The sequence below is a fragment of the Neomonachus schauinslandi genome, chromosome 1 (assembly GCF_002201575.2).
Source record: "Neomonachus schauinslandi chromosome 1, ASM220157v2, whole genome shotgun sequence".
In the NCBI taxonomy this organism is placed as follows: Eukaryota; Metazoa; Chordata; class Mammalia; order Carnivora; family Phocidae; genus Neomonachus; species Neomonachus schauinslandi.
Window position 1 is genome coordinate 68,762,232 of NC_058403.1, and position 21,265 is coordinate 68,783,496.

At 37.4% G+C, this 21,265-nt stretch overlaps 1 protein-coding gene across 1 annotated transcript in view; it reads right to left on the reverse strand.

Moving 5' to 3' along the window:
- Positions 1 to 21,265, reverse strand: part of SNX4 (sorting nexin 4) — a 72,257-nt gene that overhangs the window by 18,621 nt on the left and 32,371 nt on the right. The window contains exons 7-8 of the mRNA XM_021692318.1: positions 19,987 to 20,059; positions 11,142 to 11,203 (exon numbers count right to left, since the gene is read on the reverse strand). Coding sequence (XP_021547993.1) covers positions 11,142 to 11,203; positions 19,987 to 20,059 — 135 coding nt within the window. The remainder of the gene's footprint in view (positions 1 to 11,141; positions 11,204 to 19,986; positions 20,060 to 21,265) is intronic.

The window sequence follows — 21,265 nt, forward strand, 5'->3', positions numbered from 1 at the left end:
ACTATGTGCCACCAACTCAAGGCCAACATAACCAAATTTAATTCCTTTGTTTACCAAACAAGACTAAAAACTAGTTCAAGGAAGGTAGGACTCACACTTTATCACCTATGTATGCCTATTAAGCAGTATAGAGCCTGATAAATACATGGTATTTATAGCTTGCAGGTAAAATGAAAAAATGAACCAATAAGTGAATTAATAAATGTGAGGAGGGAAACATGTACTGGATTCTATGTACCAGCACAAGACCTCAAGGCCTATAGTCTTAGCCTTCTGCTACTCAAATTGTGGTCTACCAACAGCATCACCTAGAATTTCATTAGAAATGCAGGACCACAGGAACGCCTGGGTGGCTTAGCCGATTGTCTGCCTTTGGCTCAGGTCATGATCCCAGAATCCTGGGATGAAGTCCCACATCAGGCTCCTTGCTCAGAGGGGAGCCTGCTTCTCCCTCTGCCTGTGCTCCCCCTGCTTGTGCTCTCTCTCTCTGACAAATAAATAAATAAAATCTTAAAAAGAAAGAAAGAAATGCAGGATCACATAACCCATTCCAGATCTACTGTATCAAAATATTCATTTTACATACCTCTGTCACCTCAAATTCAATATATATAGTTCTCCAGGAGATCTGTATGCCCATTAAAATTTAAGCAGCACTACTAAACAAAAGGTTCTAACCTGGGGTCCAAGGATATGTCTAGGATTGGAAATAGAAAATGCTAACCAGTTTATAGGGGAGAGGAGGAACATTAACATACAAAGAACTATTAAAGGGTAGTTGACTTAACATCAACATTGTAAGAGGAATAATTGAATCTTAAAGTACTTAATGGGTGGGTAAATTGTCACAGATGAAACAGATCAAAAAGGGTCTTGGATCTTTTGTAGAATCTGAGGAAAACTATGGACCTTTTCCCTAAGAAGGAAAAAAAATCACAAACAAAATTTGGCATGTAATTTCAGAAACTTCTGACAACCTTAAGTCCATCTATGAACTACAGGGGCACCTGGCTGGTTCAGTCAGTAGAGCATGTAACTCTTGATCTCAGGGTTCTAGTCCGAGCCCCACATTGGGTGTAGAGATTATTTAATATTTTTAAGGGGTGGCTCTGTCAGTTAAGCACCCAACCCGTGATATCAGCTCAGGTCTTGATCTCAGGGTCGTGAGTTCAAGCCCCATACCGGGCTCCACTTAAAAAAAAAAAGCTGATGAAGCAGCTTTGTATTTCTTCCCCTCTCAAATTTCAAACCAAAAATAAAAACAAAGTAAGCTTTTTTCCAATTCAGTGGCACTCATCTTGAATTTTTTCATTACTCTTTTAGGTCAGCAGTACTCAAAAGATAAAAAAACACTCCCCCACCAACTGGCACTACTCAGCAATCCTCATTCACATTCCTAATTAATATCCTTAACAGTGCCTCTCAAACTGGGATACTTCGTAACGGATATTTGAAGCCATATGATAAACACGGCACGATTCTTCTGAAGAATGACTTTTACTTTTACATTTGAGGGGGAAAAAAGTTTTATATATATATATTTAAACAACTGTAGATGTTTTACAGCATAAAATGCAAATTTTGCATGTACATCAAGAACTCAAGCTTTCAAAGAGACTGCACTTGCCACAGCGCCTTCCAGCCAATCCCCGGTGGAGCTGCTAAGGGGAAGTAAAGGCGGGTGCCTGTAACTTGTGCCACCAAGTTCAAGACTTCCCTGCATTTGAGACAGACTGCCCTATATCACTCCCCTCAAGCTTTCTAACCAAAGAAATCACCTGACTTGTTCTCAGCAGAGACACTTGCTTCACTGAGACAGAGACTGACTAACGTTGCCTCCTACAATTTACCACTCCTCTGCTTTAAGACAGCTCTGTATCTTCTCTGTCTTCTCTCCCATCCACACGTTCATCCCTGCTCCCCTACACAAAACAAAACAGACCCTGTTTCTCCCCTTCAAGAATAACCTCAGGGACTTCCTTAAAAGTCTAACCAGTAACTTGCTGTCTTCCCTTCCTTAATATTTTCTTCTCATTCCTAGGACTACTGCAATAACATCATACCACTCAAACCAAACTGCTCTCCAAACTACCACCAAAGATTTACTTACCCATTTCCCCTTTTCATCAGACTCAATTCCCCTACAGTGTAACTCCAACTTCTTGAAGTGTTCCCTTCACTTGCTTGACATTGCACACTCCCAATTCTTCACCAATTTTCTAGTATCTCCCTCACTGGTTCTTTTTCTTTGCCTGATCCCCTTTTTAAAGATTTTTTTAAAATAATTTTTACACCCAATGTGGGGCTCAAACTCACAACCCCGAGATCAAAAGTTGCATGTTCTACCAACTGAGTCAGCCAGGGGCCCCTTTGCCTGATCCTTGAACACAGGAGGTATTTCCCAAGGTTTGGCCCTGAGTCTCTCACAGACTTACTCTAACCCTTTGACAGTATCACCTAACCCTACATTTTCAAAAATCACTCTATTAGGATTCATCCTTTATACACAAATCATATTCTCACCAGCCTCTTAAACTGCTGATCCAAATTTCCAATTGCTTAACAGAAATCTTTAATTCAAGTGCAATCTATCCAAAACAGAACCCTTTCACTCATCCCTCAAACCTGCTATTTCTCCTACATTGTCTATTGCAATCTTTCTAGTCATTCAACTGCTTACAAGTTAAATCTTGGTAACCTAGCACCTACCATGGTAGCAGAAGTTCAGCAAATGTACCTACTAGCAACCACTCTGGTTCAGGTTCTTCATCACCTGCTTAAATTACCTCAACCATCTCTGGTCTCCCTGGCTCACTTTTCATAAAATATTTTAGGAACACCTGGGTGGCTCAGTCGGTTAAGTGCCTGCCTTCAGCTCAGGTCATGTCCCAGGCCCTGCGATGAAGTCCCACATTGGGCTCTCTGCTCCGTGGGGAGCCTGCTTCTCCCTCTGCCTCTGTCTCTCATGTATAAATAAATAAAATCTTTAAAAAAATATATTTTAGATGTAAAGTGGTTTTCTATTAATTTATTGAGTTGGCAAAAAGACCAAACTGTAGAATATTTCATCACAAGAAATTAATGCAAATAATTTTCTTGAAATTTGATTCAGCCAAGTGACCTTTTATCTACATATTTCTCAAATTAATACAAGTCCATTTACTTATTATAATAAATGTGCTACCTTCAGGAGTGTCTGATTTATGTTAATTTTCTTTCTTTCTTTCTTTTTTTTTAAACATTTTATTTATTTATTTGACAGAGAGAGAGCAGGAGACCACAGGCAGGGGGAGCAGCAGTGGGACAGGGAGAAGCAGGCTCCCCGCTGAGCAGGGAGCCTGATGTGGGGCTCGATCCCAGAACCCTGGGATCATGACCTGAGCTGAAGGCAGTGGCTTAACCGACTGAGCCACCCAGATGTCCCTGAAGGTTTTATTTTTAAGTAATTTCTACACCAAACACAGGGCTTGAACTTACAACCCCAAGATCAAGAACCACATGCTCTACTGACCGAGCCAGCCAGGCACCCCTGTGTTAATTTTCAAATGAGGATATTCCCAAGCTTAACTCGAGTTCAACTCTGGGAATGTTTTATTTATTTATTTATTTTTAAAGATTTTATTTATTTATTCATGAGAGACAGAGAGAGAGAGAGGCAGAGGGAGAAGCAGGCTCCCAAGGAGCAGGGAGCCCGATGTGGGACTCGATCCCAGGACCCTGGGATCATGACCTGAGCCGAAGGCAGACGCTTAACCATCTGAGCCACCCAGGCACCCAACTCTGGGAATATTTTAAAAATCAGGGCTGACGGATGTGAATAAATCTAAATGCAACTGTAGATAAGTCAAACGTAACGAAACAGACTTCAGAAAGGTGATTACTATTTGCCTTTATCCCCATTATACTATTCCTTCACGTTTAGCCATATATTCCTGTTTACATTCTTACAATATCAATATACTCCGCTTCATTAAAAAATGTCTCTTCAACAAATGTGTTGGGAAAACTGGACAGACCACTTTCTTTCACCATACACAAAAATAAACTCAAAATGGATTAGGGGCACCTGAGTGGCTTAGTCGGTTAAGCGGCTGCCTTCGGCTCAGGTCACGATCCCAGGGTCCTGGGATCAAGCCCCGCATCTGGCTCCCTGCTCAGCAGAGGGCCTGCTTCTCCTTCTCCCTCTGCCTGCTGCTCTGCCTACTTGTGCTCTCTATCTCTCTGTCAAATAAATAAATAAATAAAATCTTAAAAAAAAAAAAAAGGATTAAAGACCTAAATGTGAGACCTGAAACCATAAAAATCCTTGAAGAGAGCACCGGCAGTAATCTCTGATATTGCCATAGCAACATGTTTTCTATATGTTTCCAGAGGCAAGGAAATAAAAGCAAAAATAAACTATTGGGACTACATCACAATAAAAAGTTTCTGCAGACCAAAGGAAACAATCAGCAAAACTAAAAGGCAACCTTCAGAATGGGAGAAGATATTTGCAAATGACATATCTGATAAAGGGTTAGTATCTAAATAAAGAACTGATACAACTCAATACACAAAAAACAAATAATCCAATTTAAAAATGGGCAGAAGACATGAACAGATATTTCTCCAAAGAAGACATACAGATGGCTGGCAGACACATGAAAAGATGTTCAACAACACTCATCATCAGAGAAACACAAATCAAAACTAAAATGAGATATCACCTCACACGAGTCAGAACGGCTAAAATCAAAAACACAAGAAACAGCAAGTGTTGGCTGAGGATGTGGAGAAAGCAAAACCCTCTGGCACTGTTGGTGGGAATACAAACTGGTACAGCCACTCTGGAAAACTACGGAGGTTCCTCAAAAAATTAAAAACAGAAATACCCTATGATCCAGCAATCATACTACTTGAGTATTTACCCCCCAAAAATACAAAAACACTAAATCAAAGGGATACATGCACCCTCATGTACTGAAACATGATTTACAATAGCAAAACTATGGAAGCAGCCCAAGTGTACGTCAACTGAAGAATGGATAAAGAAGATGTGGTATATGTATACAATGGAGTATTATTTGGCCATAAAAAAGAATGAAATCTTGCCATTTGCAACAACATGGATAGAGCTACAGAGTACAATGCTAAATAAGTCAGTCAAAGAAAGACAAATACCATATGATCTCACTCATATGGGCAATTTAAGAAACAAAACAAATGAGCAAAAGAAAACAAAAAGGACAAGAGACAAACCAAGAAACAGACTCTTAACTATAGAGAACAAACTGATGGTTACCAGAGGGGCGGTTGGTGGGGGGATGAGTTAAACAGATGATGGGGATTAAAGAGTACATTTATCATGATGAAAAAAAATTAAAAAATTAAAAATGTCATATAATCCTGATATGATCCCAACCTGCATTTAGTTTCAATGTATTGATCAACCAAAGGCTTATGGATAATATGCTACTCTCACAAGTTAATTAAATATATTTGGCTCCATATCTTACACCTGACATTCAAAAAAATTTCAGATGAATCAAAAATTTATAAAACCACAAAAATATAGAAGGAATGAGAAGTATTTTTTATAGGGGCGCCTGGGTGGCTCAGTCGGTTAAGCGACTGCCTTCGGCTCAGGTCATGATCCTGGAGTCCCAGGATCGAGTCCCGCATCGGGCTCCCTCTGACCCTCCCCCCTCTCATGTGCTCTCTCTCTCTCTCACTCTCTGTCAAATAATAAATAAAATCTTTAAAAAAAAAGTATTTTTTATACTCCATAGTGAATAAAACATCATTAAGATATACACAAAGGTCAGAGGCTATTGTTTTTGAAAGGAGAAAAATTAATAATTTATATGTAACTGAGTTTAATAAATAGAATATTTCTGTATATCATAAAGCCACCATAAGAAAAGTCAAAATACATAACAAAAGTGGTAAAAAAATTGCAAATCATTTCGCAAAGCCCTAATTCCCCTTCTCCCAAAAGATAAAGAACTCCTGTATATCAATTAAGAAAATTGAAACCAATCAACCCACTGCTTGTCCCTCTCCCTCCCCCTCTTCTCCTTCCCCCACTCGTGTGCTCTCTCAAAAATTTATTTTAAAAAAAGAAACTAATCAGCCCAACAGAAAAAAAAGGGGCAAAAGATATGTAGATGATGAAATAGGAAAAAAAAAGTCTGTTAATCATAAGAAAAAAATGTTTGACTTCATTCATAATTGAAATGCAAATTACAACTACAGTGAGAAACCATTCCTCATCATCAGTCTGGCAAAGACAAAAGCTTACTAACATACTGTTGAATAATGGTGTAAGAAGACAGATACTAATACTTTGCTGGTGAGAGGTTAATAGCTTCTATGTAGGGCACTTTGGCAATATCTACCAAAACTACAAATGCTATCTATTATCCTTAAGAGTCAGTAACAACACTTGGAGAACCTGTAGAATTTTATCCTACAAACATACTCATACACATGTGAAATGACATGAATGAGAATATTTATTACAGCAGTGAGTGAAATAACAGAAGACTAGAAATCATTAACAAGAAGAAATTGGTTAAATAAACTATGATCCTCCTCCTCCTTGATAAAACTCAATACAATTATGTAATGATAACAATCTATCTTGGAGAGCAGTTCTTAAGTAAAAAAAAGCAAGGTATAAAACAAGGCAACATAGCAATGTATACAACATGCTCCCTTTCCATGTTAAAAAAAAAAAGAGGGAAAAATGCATGTGTTTGTATGTTAATATATTTATAGTATTACATTTTACTAGAGGGATACATAAGAAACCAAGAAAACTAGTATTAACTGTCTCAGAGAAGGAGACCTGGATGGTTAACAGAGAAGGGAGACATTTCAGTGTAAAAGCATTTATTCTTATTGAATTTTGTGCCATATGATTGTATTACCTATTTAAAAATGTAAAATGAATCATTTTTAAATTAATCCAATCAAAAGGACTTATAATGGAACATTAGCAAGGACATTTTCTTATAAAAAGATTTGGATAACAACTTCTAAGATGTCACAACCAAAATAATACACAGAAAAAAATCACAAAAGGTTCAAAAATAACCACAATATGGGCGCCTGGGTGGCTCAGTTGGTTAAGCGACTGCCTTCGGCTCAGGTCATCATCCTGGAGTCCCGGGATCGAGTCCCACATCAGGCTCCCTGCTCAGCAGGGAGTCTCCTTCTCCCTCTGACCCTTTTCCCTCTCATGCTCTCTGTCTCTCATTCTCTCTTGCAAATAAATAAAATCTTTAAAAAAAAAAAATAATAACCACAATATGCAAGCACTATACACAAGCAGATATTCTAAATTAATTAACACTAAAATTACTCCAAGACTGAAAAACTCATCTTGCAAAATCCTTCAGAAATTATAAAGTAACACCAAGAAAGAAAAAAAAGAATATCACTAATTCTATAAAACAGTGATTTCTAATGGAATCTTCTTAGGCATTCTGCCCACAAAGTAAAGGGCAGTGGTCACTGCTTCAGAGTAATTTCATTTTTATCTGCTCAATATATTGGATTTCTTATTTTTTACTGAAATACTTTTAAAAAAAACTATGAAAACTACTATTATAGGACATCATTTCAAAACAAAACTCTTTTATATTGATATCATTAGGAGCTAGTCATTTGAAAAGATAAAATTGGTAAACCTTTAGCCAGACTCAAGAAAAAAAGAGACTCAAATAAAATCAGAAATTAAGGAGGAGAAATAAAAACCAACACCACACACACAAAAAGAAATCAGTAAGAATAAATTAGTGTAAATCAAAACCACAATGAAATATCACCTTACACTTGTCAGAATGGCTAAAATAAAAGACATAAGAAATAACAAAAAAAAACCCCAACACCACAGATATAAAAAGAAATTACAAGAGAATATTATGAAAAATTATATATGCCAACAATTGAACAACCTAGAGGAAATGGGTAAAATTCCTAGAAACAGAGCCCTCCAAAACTGAATCAGGAAGAAATAGAAAATTTGAACAGACTGATTACTAGCAATGAAAATGAAACAGTAATTTAAAAAACTGCCAACAAACAAAAGTCCAGAATCAGATGGCTGCACAAGTGAATTCTACCAAACATTTAAGAAAGAGCTAATATGTATTCTCAAACTATTCCAAAAAACAGAAGAAGAGGGAAAACTTCCAAGTTCATTCTACAAGGCCAGCGCTGTCCTGATACCAAAACCAGACAGATACTACCAAAACAAAACAAAACTACAGGCCGATATCTCTGATGAACATAAATGCAAAAATTCTCAATAAAATATTAGCAAACCAAATCCAACAATAAATACATTAAAAGGATCTTTCCCGACAGTCAAGTGGGGTTTATTCTAGCAATGCAAGGGTGGTTCAACATTCACAAATCAATCAACATGATACATCACATTAACAAGAGAAAGAATAAAAACCATACAATCATCTCCTTAAATGCAGAAAAAGCATATGATGAAGTATAACACCCATTCTTGATAAAAACTTTCAACAGAGTGGGTTTAGAAGGAACATACCTCAACATTAATAAAAGGCCATACATGAAAAACCCACAGTTAACATCATACTCAATGCTGAAAAACTGAAACATTTTCCTCTAAGATCAGTAAAGGAACAAGGATGTCAATTCTCACCACTGTTACAGGACTGGAAGTTCTAGCCACAGCCAAGCAGACAAGAAAAAGAAATAAAAGTCATCCAAATTGGTAAGGAAGAAGTAAAACTTTCACTATTTGCAAATGACATGATACTCCATAAAGATAACCCTAAAGACTCCACCATAAAACTACTAGAACTGATAAATGAATTCAGTAAAGTTGCAGGACACAAAACTGATATACAGAAAACTACTACATTTCTGTACACTAATAATGCAGCAGAAAGAAAAATTAAGAACCATTTATAACTGCACTAAAAATAATAAAATACCAAGGAGGTGAAAGACCTGTCATCTCTGAAAACTATAAGACATTAATAAAAGAAACTGAAGAGGACACAAATAAAAAGACATTCCATATTCATGGACTGAAAGAACCAATATTGTTAAAATGTGCCAAAGCAATCTAGAGATTTAAATGCAATCCCTATCAAAATACCAAACAGCAGTTTTCATGGAACTAGAACAAATAATCCTAAAATCTGTATGGAACCATAAAAGACCCCGAATAGCCAAAGCAATCTTAAGAAAGAAGAACAAAGCTGGAGGTATCACAACCCCAGATTTCAAGATATACTACAAAGCTGTAGTAATCAAAACAATATGGTATTGGCACAAAAACAGATACACAGATCAATGGAACAGAATAGAAGCCCAGATATAAACACACACTTATATGGTCAATCTACAATAAAGGAGGCAAGAATATACAATGAAAAAAAGAGAGTCTCTTCAACAAATGGTGCCGGGAAAACTGGACAGCTACATGCAAAAGAATGAAAATGGACCACTTTTTTCCACCACCCACAAAAATAAACTCAAAATGGATTAAGGGCATAAATGCGAGACCTGAAACCATTAACTCTTAGAAGAAAATATAGGCAGTAACCTCTTTGACATCAGCCAAAAGAAACATTTTTCTAGATATGTGTCCTCAGGTAAGAGAAACAAAAGCTAAAATAAACTATTGGGACTACACCAAAATAAAAAGCATTTGTACAGTGAAGGAAACAATCAACAAAATGAACACACAACCTACTGAATGAAACTAGATATTTGCAAATAATATATCTGATAAGGGGTTAATATCCAAAATATATAAAGAACCTATACAAACCAACAGCAAAACCCCACAAATAATCCAATTAAAAATAGGCAAAAGACCCAAATTGACATTTTTTCCAAAGAAGACATACAGATGGAAAACAGACACATGAAAAGATTCTCAACATCACTAATCATCAGGGAAATGCAAATCGAAACCACAATGAGGTATTACCTCACATCTGTCAAAATGGCTAGAATCAAAACGACAAGAGGTAACAAGTGTTGGTGAGGATGTGGAGAAAAAGGAATCCTCCTGCACTGTCAGTGGGGGTGCAACCACTATGGAAAACAGCACTGAAGTTCCTCAAAAATTAAAAACAGTATTACCCTATGATCCAGTAATTCCACTACTAGGAATTTACCCAAATTTTCTTTACCCAAAGAAAACAAAAACACTAATTCGGAAAGATATATGCACCCCTATGTATGTTGCAACATTATGTATAATAGCCAAGATATGGAAGCAACCCATGTGTCCAACCACAGGTGAATGGATAAAGAAGATGTGAGCTAGATATGTAAAAATATGAATATATAAATATATAAATATATATCTAGCTCTCCTCTTCCTTATCCATTGTGTGTATATACACATACACAATGGAATATTACTCAACCATAAAAAAGAATGAGGGGCGCCTGGGTGGCTCAGTCGTTAAACGTCTGCCTTCGGCTCAGGTCATGATCCCAGGTTCCTGGGATCGAGCCCCGCATCGGGCTCCCTGCTCTGCGGGAAGCCTGCTTCTCCCTCTCCCACTTCCCTGCTTGTGTTCCCTCTCTCACTGTGTCTCTCTCTGTCAAATAAATAAAATCTTAAAAAAAAAAATAAAAAAATAAAAAAGAATGAAATCTTGCCATTTGCAACAACATGAATGGACCTAGAGAGTATAACATTAAGTGAAATACGTCAGACAGAGGAAAACAAATACCATATGATTTCACTCATATGTGGAATTTAAGAAACAAAACAAAAAAAGAGAGACAGACAAAAAAAACCCCAGACTCTTAAATACAAAGAACAAACTGGTAGTTGCCAAAAGGGGGTGTGGGGCATGGGAGGAGTGGGAAATGGGTGAAATAGGTGAAGGGGATTAAGAGTACAGTTATCTTGATTAGCACTGAGAAATGTATAGAATTGCTGAATCATTACATTGTACAACTGAAACTAATATAACACTGTATGTTAAGTACACTTGAATAAAAAATTAAGTAATTATGCCATAACATAAAAAACAAATAAATAAAAACTAAACTACATTTCAGACCCATAAATTTTCAAGAATTACAGTTCTCAGGCAAAAAGCTAATTAGAGCTAATCATTTATTTTAAAAGTTTATATAATGCTTACCTGAAAACTCGCCCATAATTCCCATGCACTTTATATACACCATAGAGTCGATCTGCTACTCTCTGGAATAAATTTTTAAAAGAAATTACTATTAGATCAAAGTTATATACAGTTTACTCTTTAAAAAAAGAGAAATTTTATCCTCATTAAAAAAATGCTTAGTACAATAAACTTGGAAAATATGAAAAAGAAAAAACTTAAATTTCCCAAAGTCTCATCATGGGGGGAAAAAAACCTGCTGTCATTGTATTTATGTAATTGCTTTTATACACATACACACACACACACACATATATAAAGAACATATATAAATATGTTTTAATCATTGTTTTAAAATTTCCTGTATTAAAAGTGATAGGGACACCTGGGTGGCTCAGTTGGTTAAGTGTCTGCCTTCAGCTCAGATCATGATCCCAGAGTCCCAGGATCAACTCCCGCATCGGGCTCCCCACTCAGCGGGGAGTCTGCTTCTCCCTCTGATGCTCTCCCCTCTCATGCTCTCTCTCTCTCTCTCAAATAAATAAATAAATAAATAAATGGTTTTTTTTTAAGTGATAATATTTTTATCCAGCAGGTCAATATTCCTTTTAATAAATACCACTTTAATTAGTTGCATAAAATTCCATCTAGCAGTGTATAAAATACATAAGCACTCCTTGTTGGATATTTAGCTATCCTTAAGTTTTTTAGTATTATACATAATGTTTTAATAAACATGTCTGAGAATAAAGTTTTTGCTAAATTTCAGATTGTTTCCTTATGATAAAGTCCTCAAAGTGGCATATATCAGGGGGAAAAATAAACTTTCAATTTTATTGTTTTATACATAAATGCTGAATACATACAACATACTTCATTGCTACTTTATCACGATAACTCCTTCTAACCAACACGTTAGATATTTTAATAAAAATAGAATTATAATTTAGATCGAGATGAAATATATACTGCCTAGCTATTCACACAAATTTTACAGAAGACAAAACACCATAAACTCTCCTCCAAAGTGTTAGAACATGAACCGAAGACCAAAAGTAATCCCACATAAAACCCTAAACCCTAAAAAAATCCACAAAAAAATTCTTGGTACACAGTTTCTAAATGTAAACCCTGAGGATAAATTATGTCCCTAATTCCTTACTCAAATGTGAATAATCTGAAGAATTAGGCGTTAACCATACAACAAATCCTAACCCTTTCAATACTTTCAGCTTAAAGTGAATGAACCAGCACTAAATACTTGGAGCAGGTGTAAGAGGAACATAAAATGTTTTCCATCTCTCCTTGGCTTGCCCACTAGACTAGGGAGCAGCACCCACAGGACTGCAGCTTGTTTCTGTAAAGTCTTATTAGAACATTCATGTCAGCATTGTCTATGGCTGCTTTCATAGCAGAGCTGAATAGATTTTACAGGGATCATATGGCCCAAAAGGCTGAAAATATTTACTATCTGGCCTTCAGTAAAAGTCTGCCCATCCCTGCACTAGACTCAGGACAAAGCTCATAGTCTTCATTCTGCTTGAAACATTCCAGAGTTGTCCCCAGACCTCTCAACTAATTTCTCTAAGGATGTTATTTCCCAATTATTTTTTGAGTCCTATAGAGAGTGTCAAAGGTTGTTTGCTTTTTTTTTTTTTTTAAAGATTTTATTTATTTATTTGACAGGGAGAGAGAGCACAAGTAGGCAGAGTGGCAGGCAGAGGGAGAGGGAGAAGCAGGCTCCTCACTGAGCAAGGAGCCCGATGTGGGACTCAATCCCAGGACCCTGGGATCATGACCTGAGCCAAAGGCAGACACTTAACCAACTGAGCCACCTAGGCGTCCCAGTTGTTTGCTTTTTTTAAAGTTGTTCCATCATCAAGTAAGTTTGGGAGATAATAAAATTTAACACTTTTCTTTTCCACAGGACTTTTTAGACCTTTAACAACATATATGAATCATGACTATTTAAGAGAGATATGGTTTGCACTAGAAAACATCATACAGGGCGCCTGGGTGGCTCAGATGGTTAAGCATCTGCCTTCGGCTCAGGCCATGATCCCAGGGTCCTGGGATCAAGTCCCACATCGGGCTCCCTGCTCCCTGGGAGCCTGCTTCTCCCTCTGCCTCTCTCTCTCTCTCTGTCTCTCATGAATAAATAAATAAAATCTTTAAAAAAAAAAAAAAAAGAAAGAAAGAAAACATCATACAGAACTGGCATTCCAGAGAATATGAAATGGAAAATGCCATTCTAGACCACTAACTTTCCTAGATCTTTGTACTTTAAAGATCAAACCTCCTCTTGAAAGCTGAGCATTTTATCACCCACTAAGATATTAAGTATGAAAGAGAGGGAGAATACTTTTTAACCACGTAAGAACAGAAACTACAAGCAACTTAAGTACAAAATGCAGATCCAAAATAAATGTTCAAAGACAAAGTTTGGGGGTGCCTGGGTGGCTCAGTCAGTTAAGCATCTGCCTTCGGCTCAGGTCATGATCTCAGGGTCCTGGGATCGAGTCCTGAGCTGGGCTCCCCACTCAGTGGGGAGTCTGCTTCTCCCTCTCCTCCTACCCTTCCCCCCCTGCTCATGCTCGCTCTCTCTCAAATAAATAAAATCTTAAAAAAGAAAAAGACAAAGTTTGTAAATCCCAAGGACTTAAAAGTTTATTTCTTTAAAGTATATCACTCCTGGGAGCTGGTACAAAAGGATCTTCTACCATAATAATTAGAACTCTGAAAAATAATTTGACCCACAGAGCATGCCCAAAAGAGGTAAGAGTCTTCCTATACCAAAAAGGTGAGCAACCACAGGAGGAACTACCCACCCATGAACTAGACCACAGACACTCAGCACTCGTTATGAGACCAATGTTTCTGGTATCAGCTATTCATGGAAACAAATGGATCTAGCCAACTAAAACACAAAATGACTTGTACCTAGATCATTAAGCAGTGAAAAAGAAGATGAGGCAAAGAAAAACTATAACCAAAAATTATTATTTCTAGAGAAAAGGAAAAGCAAAAATGGCAGAGAAATAAAACAGAAATGATAAAACCTAAAACCAAATTAATTCATTGGTCATTGGTAATCAAGAATACTGGTGCCAGGGAAAAGGGGCTGTATCCAACGATTTAGTTCCGACTGCTATTCAATTTCCTTTCTATTGAGAAGTATTTCTTTTTGAAAACTGATCATCTGACAACTGACAGGGAAAGTGTGATACCTAGCAAATTCTATGACAGCAGAAGAAATGTGACAGACTCATCCAATCATTCTACACAGCTCAGAATCATTTGGAACTGTAAGAATGCCTTTTCTAACAAATAATGCAATATACGTTAAGAAAAAAAAAAAAAGAAGATAGCAGGAGGGGAAGAATGAAGGGGGGAAATCGGAGGGGGAGACGAACCATGAGAGACTATGGACTCTGAAAAACAAACTGAGGGTTCTAGAGGGGAGGGGGGTGGGAGGATGGGTTAGCCTGGTGATGGGTATTAAAGAGGGCACTTACTTCATGGAGCACTGGGTGTTATACGCAAATAATGAATCATGGAACACTACATCAAAAACTAATGATGAAATGTATGGTGATTAACATAACAATAAACAAATTAAAAAAAAAGAATGCCTTTTCTATCCTCATTGAAGTAGTAGCTGATTTAATGCTAAAAAGGACAGTTTCAGGACATTCTATTAGATGATCTTATTTTGAAAATCTAGACATGCATAGTTTTTCTTTTCTTTTGAACTATTTCCTAAGGATTCAAAGATTATGAGATTTAACTATTGATACTTACTGCCACAGTGGTTCCCAAACGAGCTGCATGTAATACTTTATACTGCCACCATCACTAAATATTTCAGAACGCCAGAGATTACCATCCTTAGGACAAACATGTCAAGTAGTATCTTAATAATTATAATTTACAGTATCTGCAAAGTTAAACGTTCCCCCCTCCCTTTTATTTTATTTTTTAGAAGAGACCCCCTTCCTCTATTTTTTTTTAAGATTTTATTTATTTATTTGACAGAGAGAGACACAGCGAGAGAGAGAGAGAGAGAGAGCACAAGGAGAGGGAGGGGCAGAGGGAGAGGGAGAAACAGGCTTCCCACGGAGCAGGGAACCTGATGCAGCTCCAGCCGAAGGCAGACGCTTAACAACTGAGCCACCCAGGTGCACCTCCCCCCTCCCTTTTAAATTTGATTTCTCCCTAAAGAGGCAGCATATACTGTAGTAGGAAATATGGGATCTGCAGTCAGACAAATGTGAGTTCAAATTCCAGCTCCTTCTTACTTTAGGGTTTGACTTTGGAGATTTATTAAGCCACTTCAAGCCTTGTTATTATATCTTTCAATATGGAAATGACCTTCATCATATAACTTTGTGAGGATTAGATGAGATGACATTTGTTAAGGGTCCTGGCAATAAGGAGGATGACTCAATGAAAATCAGTTTTCTTCTTGCTCAATCTACTTGAATTCATGTCCTCTGTCAATATACCATTTGTAGGTAGTTAAGAGCATGGGCTCTTGAGTCAGGCAAAAGTGGAAATTCTGGCTCCACACATCTATTATAGTGTGGTATCAGACAAATTATTTAATTTCACTTAGTACATTTCCTTTGCCTCTGTTCCTAATCTACAAATGAGGACAGTAACAGTACTATCTTTAAAGGGCTACTGTGTGAACTTGATAAGAATATTATATAATATGCTTGAGCACTGGTTGATATACAGATCAATATTATTTTTCCATTGTTATTTATTTTTCTTTTTAAAGATTTATTTATTTATTTACCTGACAGAGAGAGAGACAGCGAGAGAGGGAACACAAGCAGGGGGAGCGGGAGAGGGAGAAGCAGGCTTCCCGCCGAGCCGGGAGCCCAATGCGGGGCTCGATCCCAGGACCCTGGATCATGACCTGAGCTGAAGGCAGATGCTTAACGACTGAGCCACCCAGGTGCCCCCTTTCCGTTGTTATTTACAAGACAGAAATTATTTCATCTGAGTCTCATAATTCTATGAATAAGGCACCTTCATATAACAAATATTTATTCAGTACCTACTATGTGCCAGGCAGATATTCCCATTTTTTTAGCTGGATTTGTCTGAAGGACCCAATAAATGGCAGAGACACAGTCCAAAGCCAGTCCTCTCAGTCCAAGGCCACCCACTCTTTCTGGTTGTTCTATTTTGATAAATATTTAACTCTTTAACCAATCTAAAACTTATTTTTTGCCTTTTCTTTCAAAAGAATTCTCCTTGATAGAAAAGATGGTCAAATAATTCTATTTTCCTTCATCTGTTAAGAATTCATCCTCTGTCTCAAAAATAAAATACAATAATTAAATAAAAGAATTCATCCTCTGTCTCAAACAGCGTCTAAGCCTTCTTCTCTTGACATTCTGACTGTTACAAAAAGGCCCTTCCTGTGGTGCGTTGGGACTTTAAGCTTTCATTTTTACTTTTCTGTTACTGTCCATGATTAAATAATAGCCTTTCTCCCAATTTTAGAAAAATCAAAATTTTAGCTAATCACAAAGCATCCTGTATTGTTCACTGGCTTTTCTCTCATTTATTCATTCAGAATTTCAATTTGATTCACAGATCAAGTGCTGCCTTTCCTTTCAAGAGCTCAAGCTATCTTTAATGCCATTAAAGTTTCTGAAGCCTGTTTTCATAAAGTTAAGGATGGGGTGCCTGGCTGGCTCAGTCAGTAGAGCATTTGAGTCTTGATGCCACATTGGGTGTAGAGATTACTTAAAATAAAATCGTAGGGATGCCTGGGTCAGTCGGTTAAGCGTCTGCCTTCGGCTCAGGTCATGATCTTAGGATCCTAGGATCGAGCCGCGCGTCAGGCTCCCTGCTCAGCGGGGAGTCTGCTTCTCCCTCTGCCCTCTCCCCCCTCGTGTGCGCTCTTTCTCTCTAATAAAAAAATAAAATCTTTAAATAAATAAATAAATAGAATCTTGAGCAAAAAACAAACAAACAAAAAGCTTGGGATAAATATCTATACTCAGAATTCTCTTACTTATGTATTACAAATTCTTTGATGACAAGGTTGTTTTCTTTAAAGGTTCTTTTCACATATACATTACTAACCAGTTCTCCCTGGTTGGTTATAATTAAATTCAAGAAGCAATTTATCTTAACTATAGAGAACAAACTGATGGTTACCAGAAGGGAGGTGAGTGGGGTATGGGTGAAACAGGAGATGGGGATTAAGGAAAGCATTTGTTGTGATGAGCACTGGGAATTGTTTAATCACTATCTTATACACCTGAAACTAACATGACACTGTAGGCTAACTATACTGGAATTTAAAATAAAAGAAGCAATTTCTGTTTTTTCAGATTTTTCTTAAACATAAAAATGTCAGCATATACATTCATTCATTCCTTCATTCAATGTATTATAATATATAGTGAGTGTCTATGAGTTGGACATCATTTTTCAGGGATTTAGCAGCGAGAAAACAAACCTGCTCTTGTGGGGCTCACATGTACTAGTAGGGGAGCTCATTAACAAATTAGAACACGATGTCAGACAGTGTTGCTATAAAGACAACAGCAATGACAGAATATGACAGAGAAATGACAGAAAATGATAGAAAATTGCATCTTATTTTATATAAGATGCCCAGGAAAGATTTCTCTAAGGGAGGCATTTGAGATGAGAAATGAATGACAAAAGAGAACGGGCCAAGAGAGGTTCTTGAAGGTGGGGCATGTGGGAAAAGTGATACGGGCATGAGGAAGAGCAAATAAAAGTCCTAGGGCAGAAACAAATTTGATATGGTTAAATTTTGCCATAATCTTTAAAGGTTATTAAATATTAATCACATTTAAAAATACACTTTCAGGGCGCCTGGGTGGCTCAGTTGGTTAAGCGACTGCCTTCGGCTCAGGTCATGATCCTGGAGTCCCGGGATCGAGTCCCACGTCGGGCTCCCTGCTCAGCTGGGGGTCTGCTTCTCCCTCTGACCCTCTTCCCTCTTGTGCTCTCTGTCTCTCATTCTCTCTCTCAAATAAATAAATAAAATCTTTAAAAAATAAAAATAAAAATACACTTTCAGCAGAAAACAACACATAATCACTATGGTTATCTTGCCTTGTGACAATTTTACTTGTTTTTTATGAAAGCATCATGTATACCTTCCTTCAGGCTAAATGATCTGTAATAGTCTCACAGCAATGACAATTACGTCTCCCTCCTTTAGGTCTCACTTAAATTTATTACCTATACTTCCCAGATTTTCTGAGTGTTTAACCATTACATTCTGCTCAATTCACACTCATCTCAGAGATTTCTGATAAATCCGATTCTAGCTGTTTTTCTGCTTTGTTCTTTAGTTTTCTTCTGGGTCTGAAAGACTGTTTGAGAACTTCTCAATACCTGGGGTTATTCATGTGAGTGTACAATTATGTACCTCTGCCTACTCAAACTCCCAGAACTGTTAACCTTCCTGCTAAACAAGGCTTTCTACTGTGTTCCCCACCCTTCCCTTTGGTTGAAGGCCTTTAAAAAGGATACAGCTTTCACAATCAGCCATACCTCTAATTTAAATAGATTCTCCAAGGTTTCTAGCATAAAAGACAAAGCTATATGAATTATTCTTCCAGTCTTCTGGGGTGTCTCTGTCCCGCCTACCCCCAACTTTCCACAAGAACTGTTGTCTAATTACCTTATCAATCCACAGCTTCCCAATACCCAGTTCTTGACTCTAGCCTACTAATTCTCACAGGTACCTTTTCTTTTATTAGAAAGTATCTCATAATTTATTTAGGGAGTCTAATGGTACTCTGAATGGTTAAACAGAAGACTGGGCCAATATAAAGATATTCAAAAGGATTTTTTTCTCTTATTTTATTTTTTTATACTTTTTATCATAGAAATCTTCAGTCATACAAAAAGTAGAGAACAGTAGAACATACTTCCATTTCCCAACACCTACCTTCAACAATTATTATATGGCCAATCTAGTTTCATCTAAAACTGCCCCCACTTTCCACTCCTCACCAGTAGATGCTCTTATTAAAACAAATCCCAGATAATGTATTTCAAGAGGATTCCAATCACTCTAAGTTGTGATCCTAGACCTGGCATCCCAGTATCTTTCAGTCTTTTTTTTTTTTTTTTTTTAAAGATTTTATTTACTTATTAGAGAGACAGAGAACATGAGCTGGGGGAGGAGCAGAGGGAAAGGGAGAAACAGACTCCCCACTGAACAGGAAGCCAATGCAGGGTTCAATCCCAGGACTCCAGGATCATGACCCAAGCTGAAGGCAGACTCTTAACCAACTGAGCTACCCAGGTACCCCTTTCAAAGTCTCTAGTACAGCCAAGTTCTAAGGGTTCCATGTCTACCAGAGCCCAACCATATGGCTAAGTTCAGTGATTATGCCTCAATTTCTAATTTCTTTTGTCATGGCAGACCATTACCCCAAACAAGTTTCTTTAGGAGAATTTAAGAGCACAGGCACAGGATAGCCTAACATATATAAACTATTTCACTATTTAAAAAAAAAAAAAACCTTGAAAGTACAAGGATATCACTGCATGTAGATCTAAACTCCCACACTTACTTAATTATATTCCAACACTGAAAGGATAGGCCTTTGACAAGATGTCAAAACAACCATATACAAACTACAGAGAAAACAACAGGCTAAAAACCTTCAAGTTGTTTATACAAGAAAACATTTCACATTTTTAAAAAAAATGCAGTTTGGATGAGGAACAGGCCAAATCTGAATGCAAAAACCAGCTATTCATCATAAACACCATCCATTATTTAAAAACGTGATCAGGCGAGAAGCACTTCCTTATGAATGTGTGTCACAAAGCCCTGGGGACCACTTACAGCTCTGACTCGAAGAAGATGTGAGATGACAGACTGCAGCTCATCACTGTAGTGTTTCAGTTCAGTAAATCTCCTGAAACAGGACAGAAAGAAAACATCATTGTTTTCTCATGAAAGCACGTCAAGAACTGAAAGACAAAACAGCAGTTCCTGAGAACAACAAAACTGATTCTATTTAACTATATGCTGGCTTTATGTACACACCAATACAAATTCAAAAAACTTTAAAATAAAACCACCATATTTTCTTTTGATCTTTTTAAAGATAAGGAAAGATGTCATACTTCATAATTTTTACTGTGAAACTGAGATAGAGATAAAATTTGTTTGTCTGAAAAGTTCCTTGAAAAAATTCCTGGCGCTAAACTCATGGTCTTGAACCTCAATCTTCATGCTGCTCAGTAATCTTTGTTTCCCTTATCTAATAACCACCATTCTGCATAAAGATGTGAAACTTCTGATACCACCACCTGTCGCTCTCCGACCAAGCTTCACACATTAAACACAGCCATTAGTAGGATCTCCTGCCAGTAAACACATCTACCTCTATTATTTCTTCCGTCCCTCGAGGACCCTTCTTCCCATCAATACTCTAGATTCTACCCCAGCTATACCCCATATTCCTATTTTCTAACTTCCACTCTCTGCAAGCTCCTTCTCATTAGCATATCAATTAACTCTCCTATATTAAAATACATACACACATTCCCTTGACAACACACGCAACTGCTAACACACCCTCATACCCACGCCTCTCACGGGCACACTTTGACAAGGCATTCTCTCAAGCAACCACCACCTCCCATTCACCGTGCAGCCCCCTGCAATCTAGTTTTGCCTCCAGCACCAGAGTATAGAAATACTCCAGACAAACACACTAATTATTCTCATGTTGCTAAAATCCAATGACATCCTTTAGTCCTCATCTTTCTTGGTCCTTTCAGCAGTGTAACAGCTGACCTCACCCTCCTCAAAAATTTGTTCCCTTGACACCAGTTTCATTTTCTCATGATTTTCCTTTTACTCTCTGGTTATGCCTGAAGTCTCTTTTGCAGTATACATTTCCTTCACCCACCTGTTACACCTCCAACGTTAGCGTGCAAAGAACCTCTAAAGTGTTTGTTAGAAACGCTACCAAGGGCCTCTCAGTAGGAGAGGGGTGTGAACAAGCAAAACTGTACACAGAGACCTTAGTGGGACTCAGAAAGCTGAAGGTTTAACAAGCCCAACCCACAGGATTCAGATGCTACTAATCCTCTGATTACACTTTGGAAAACAC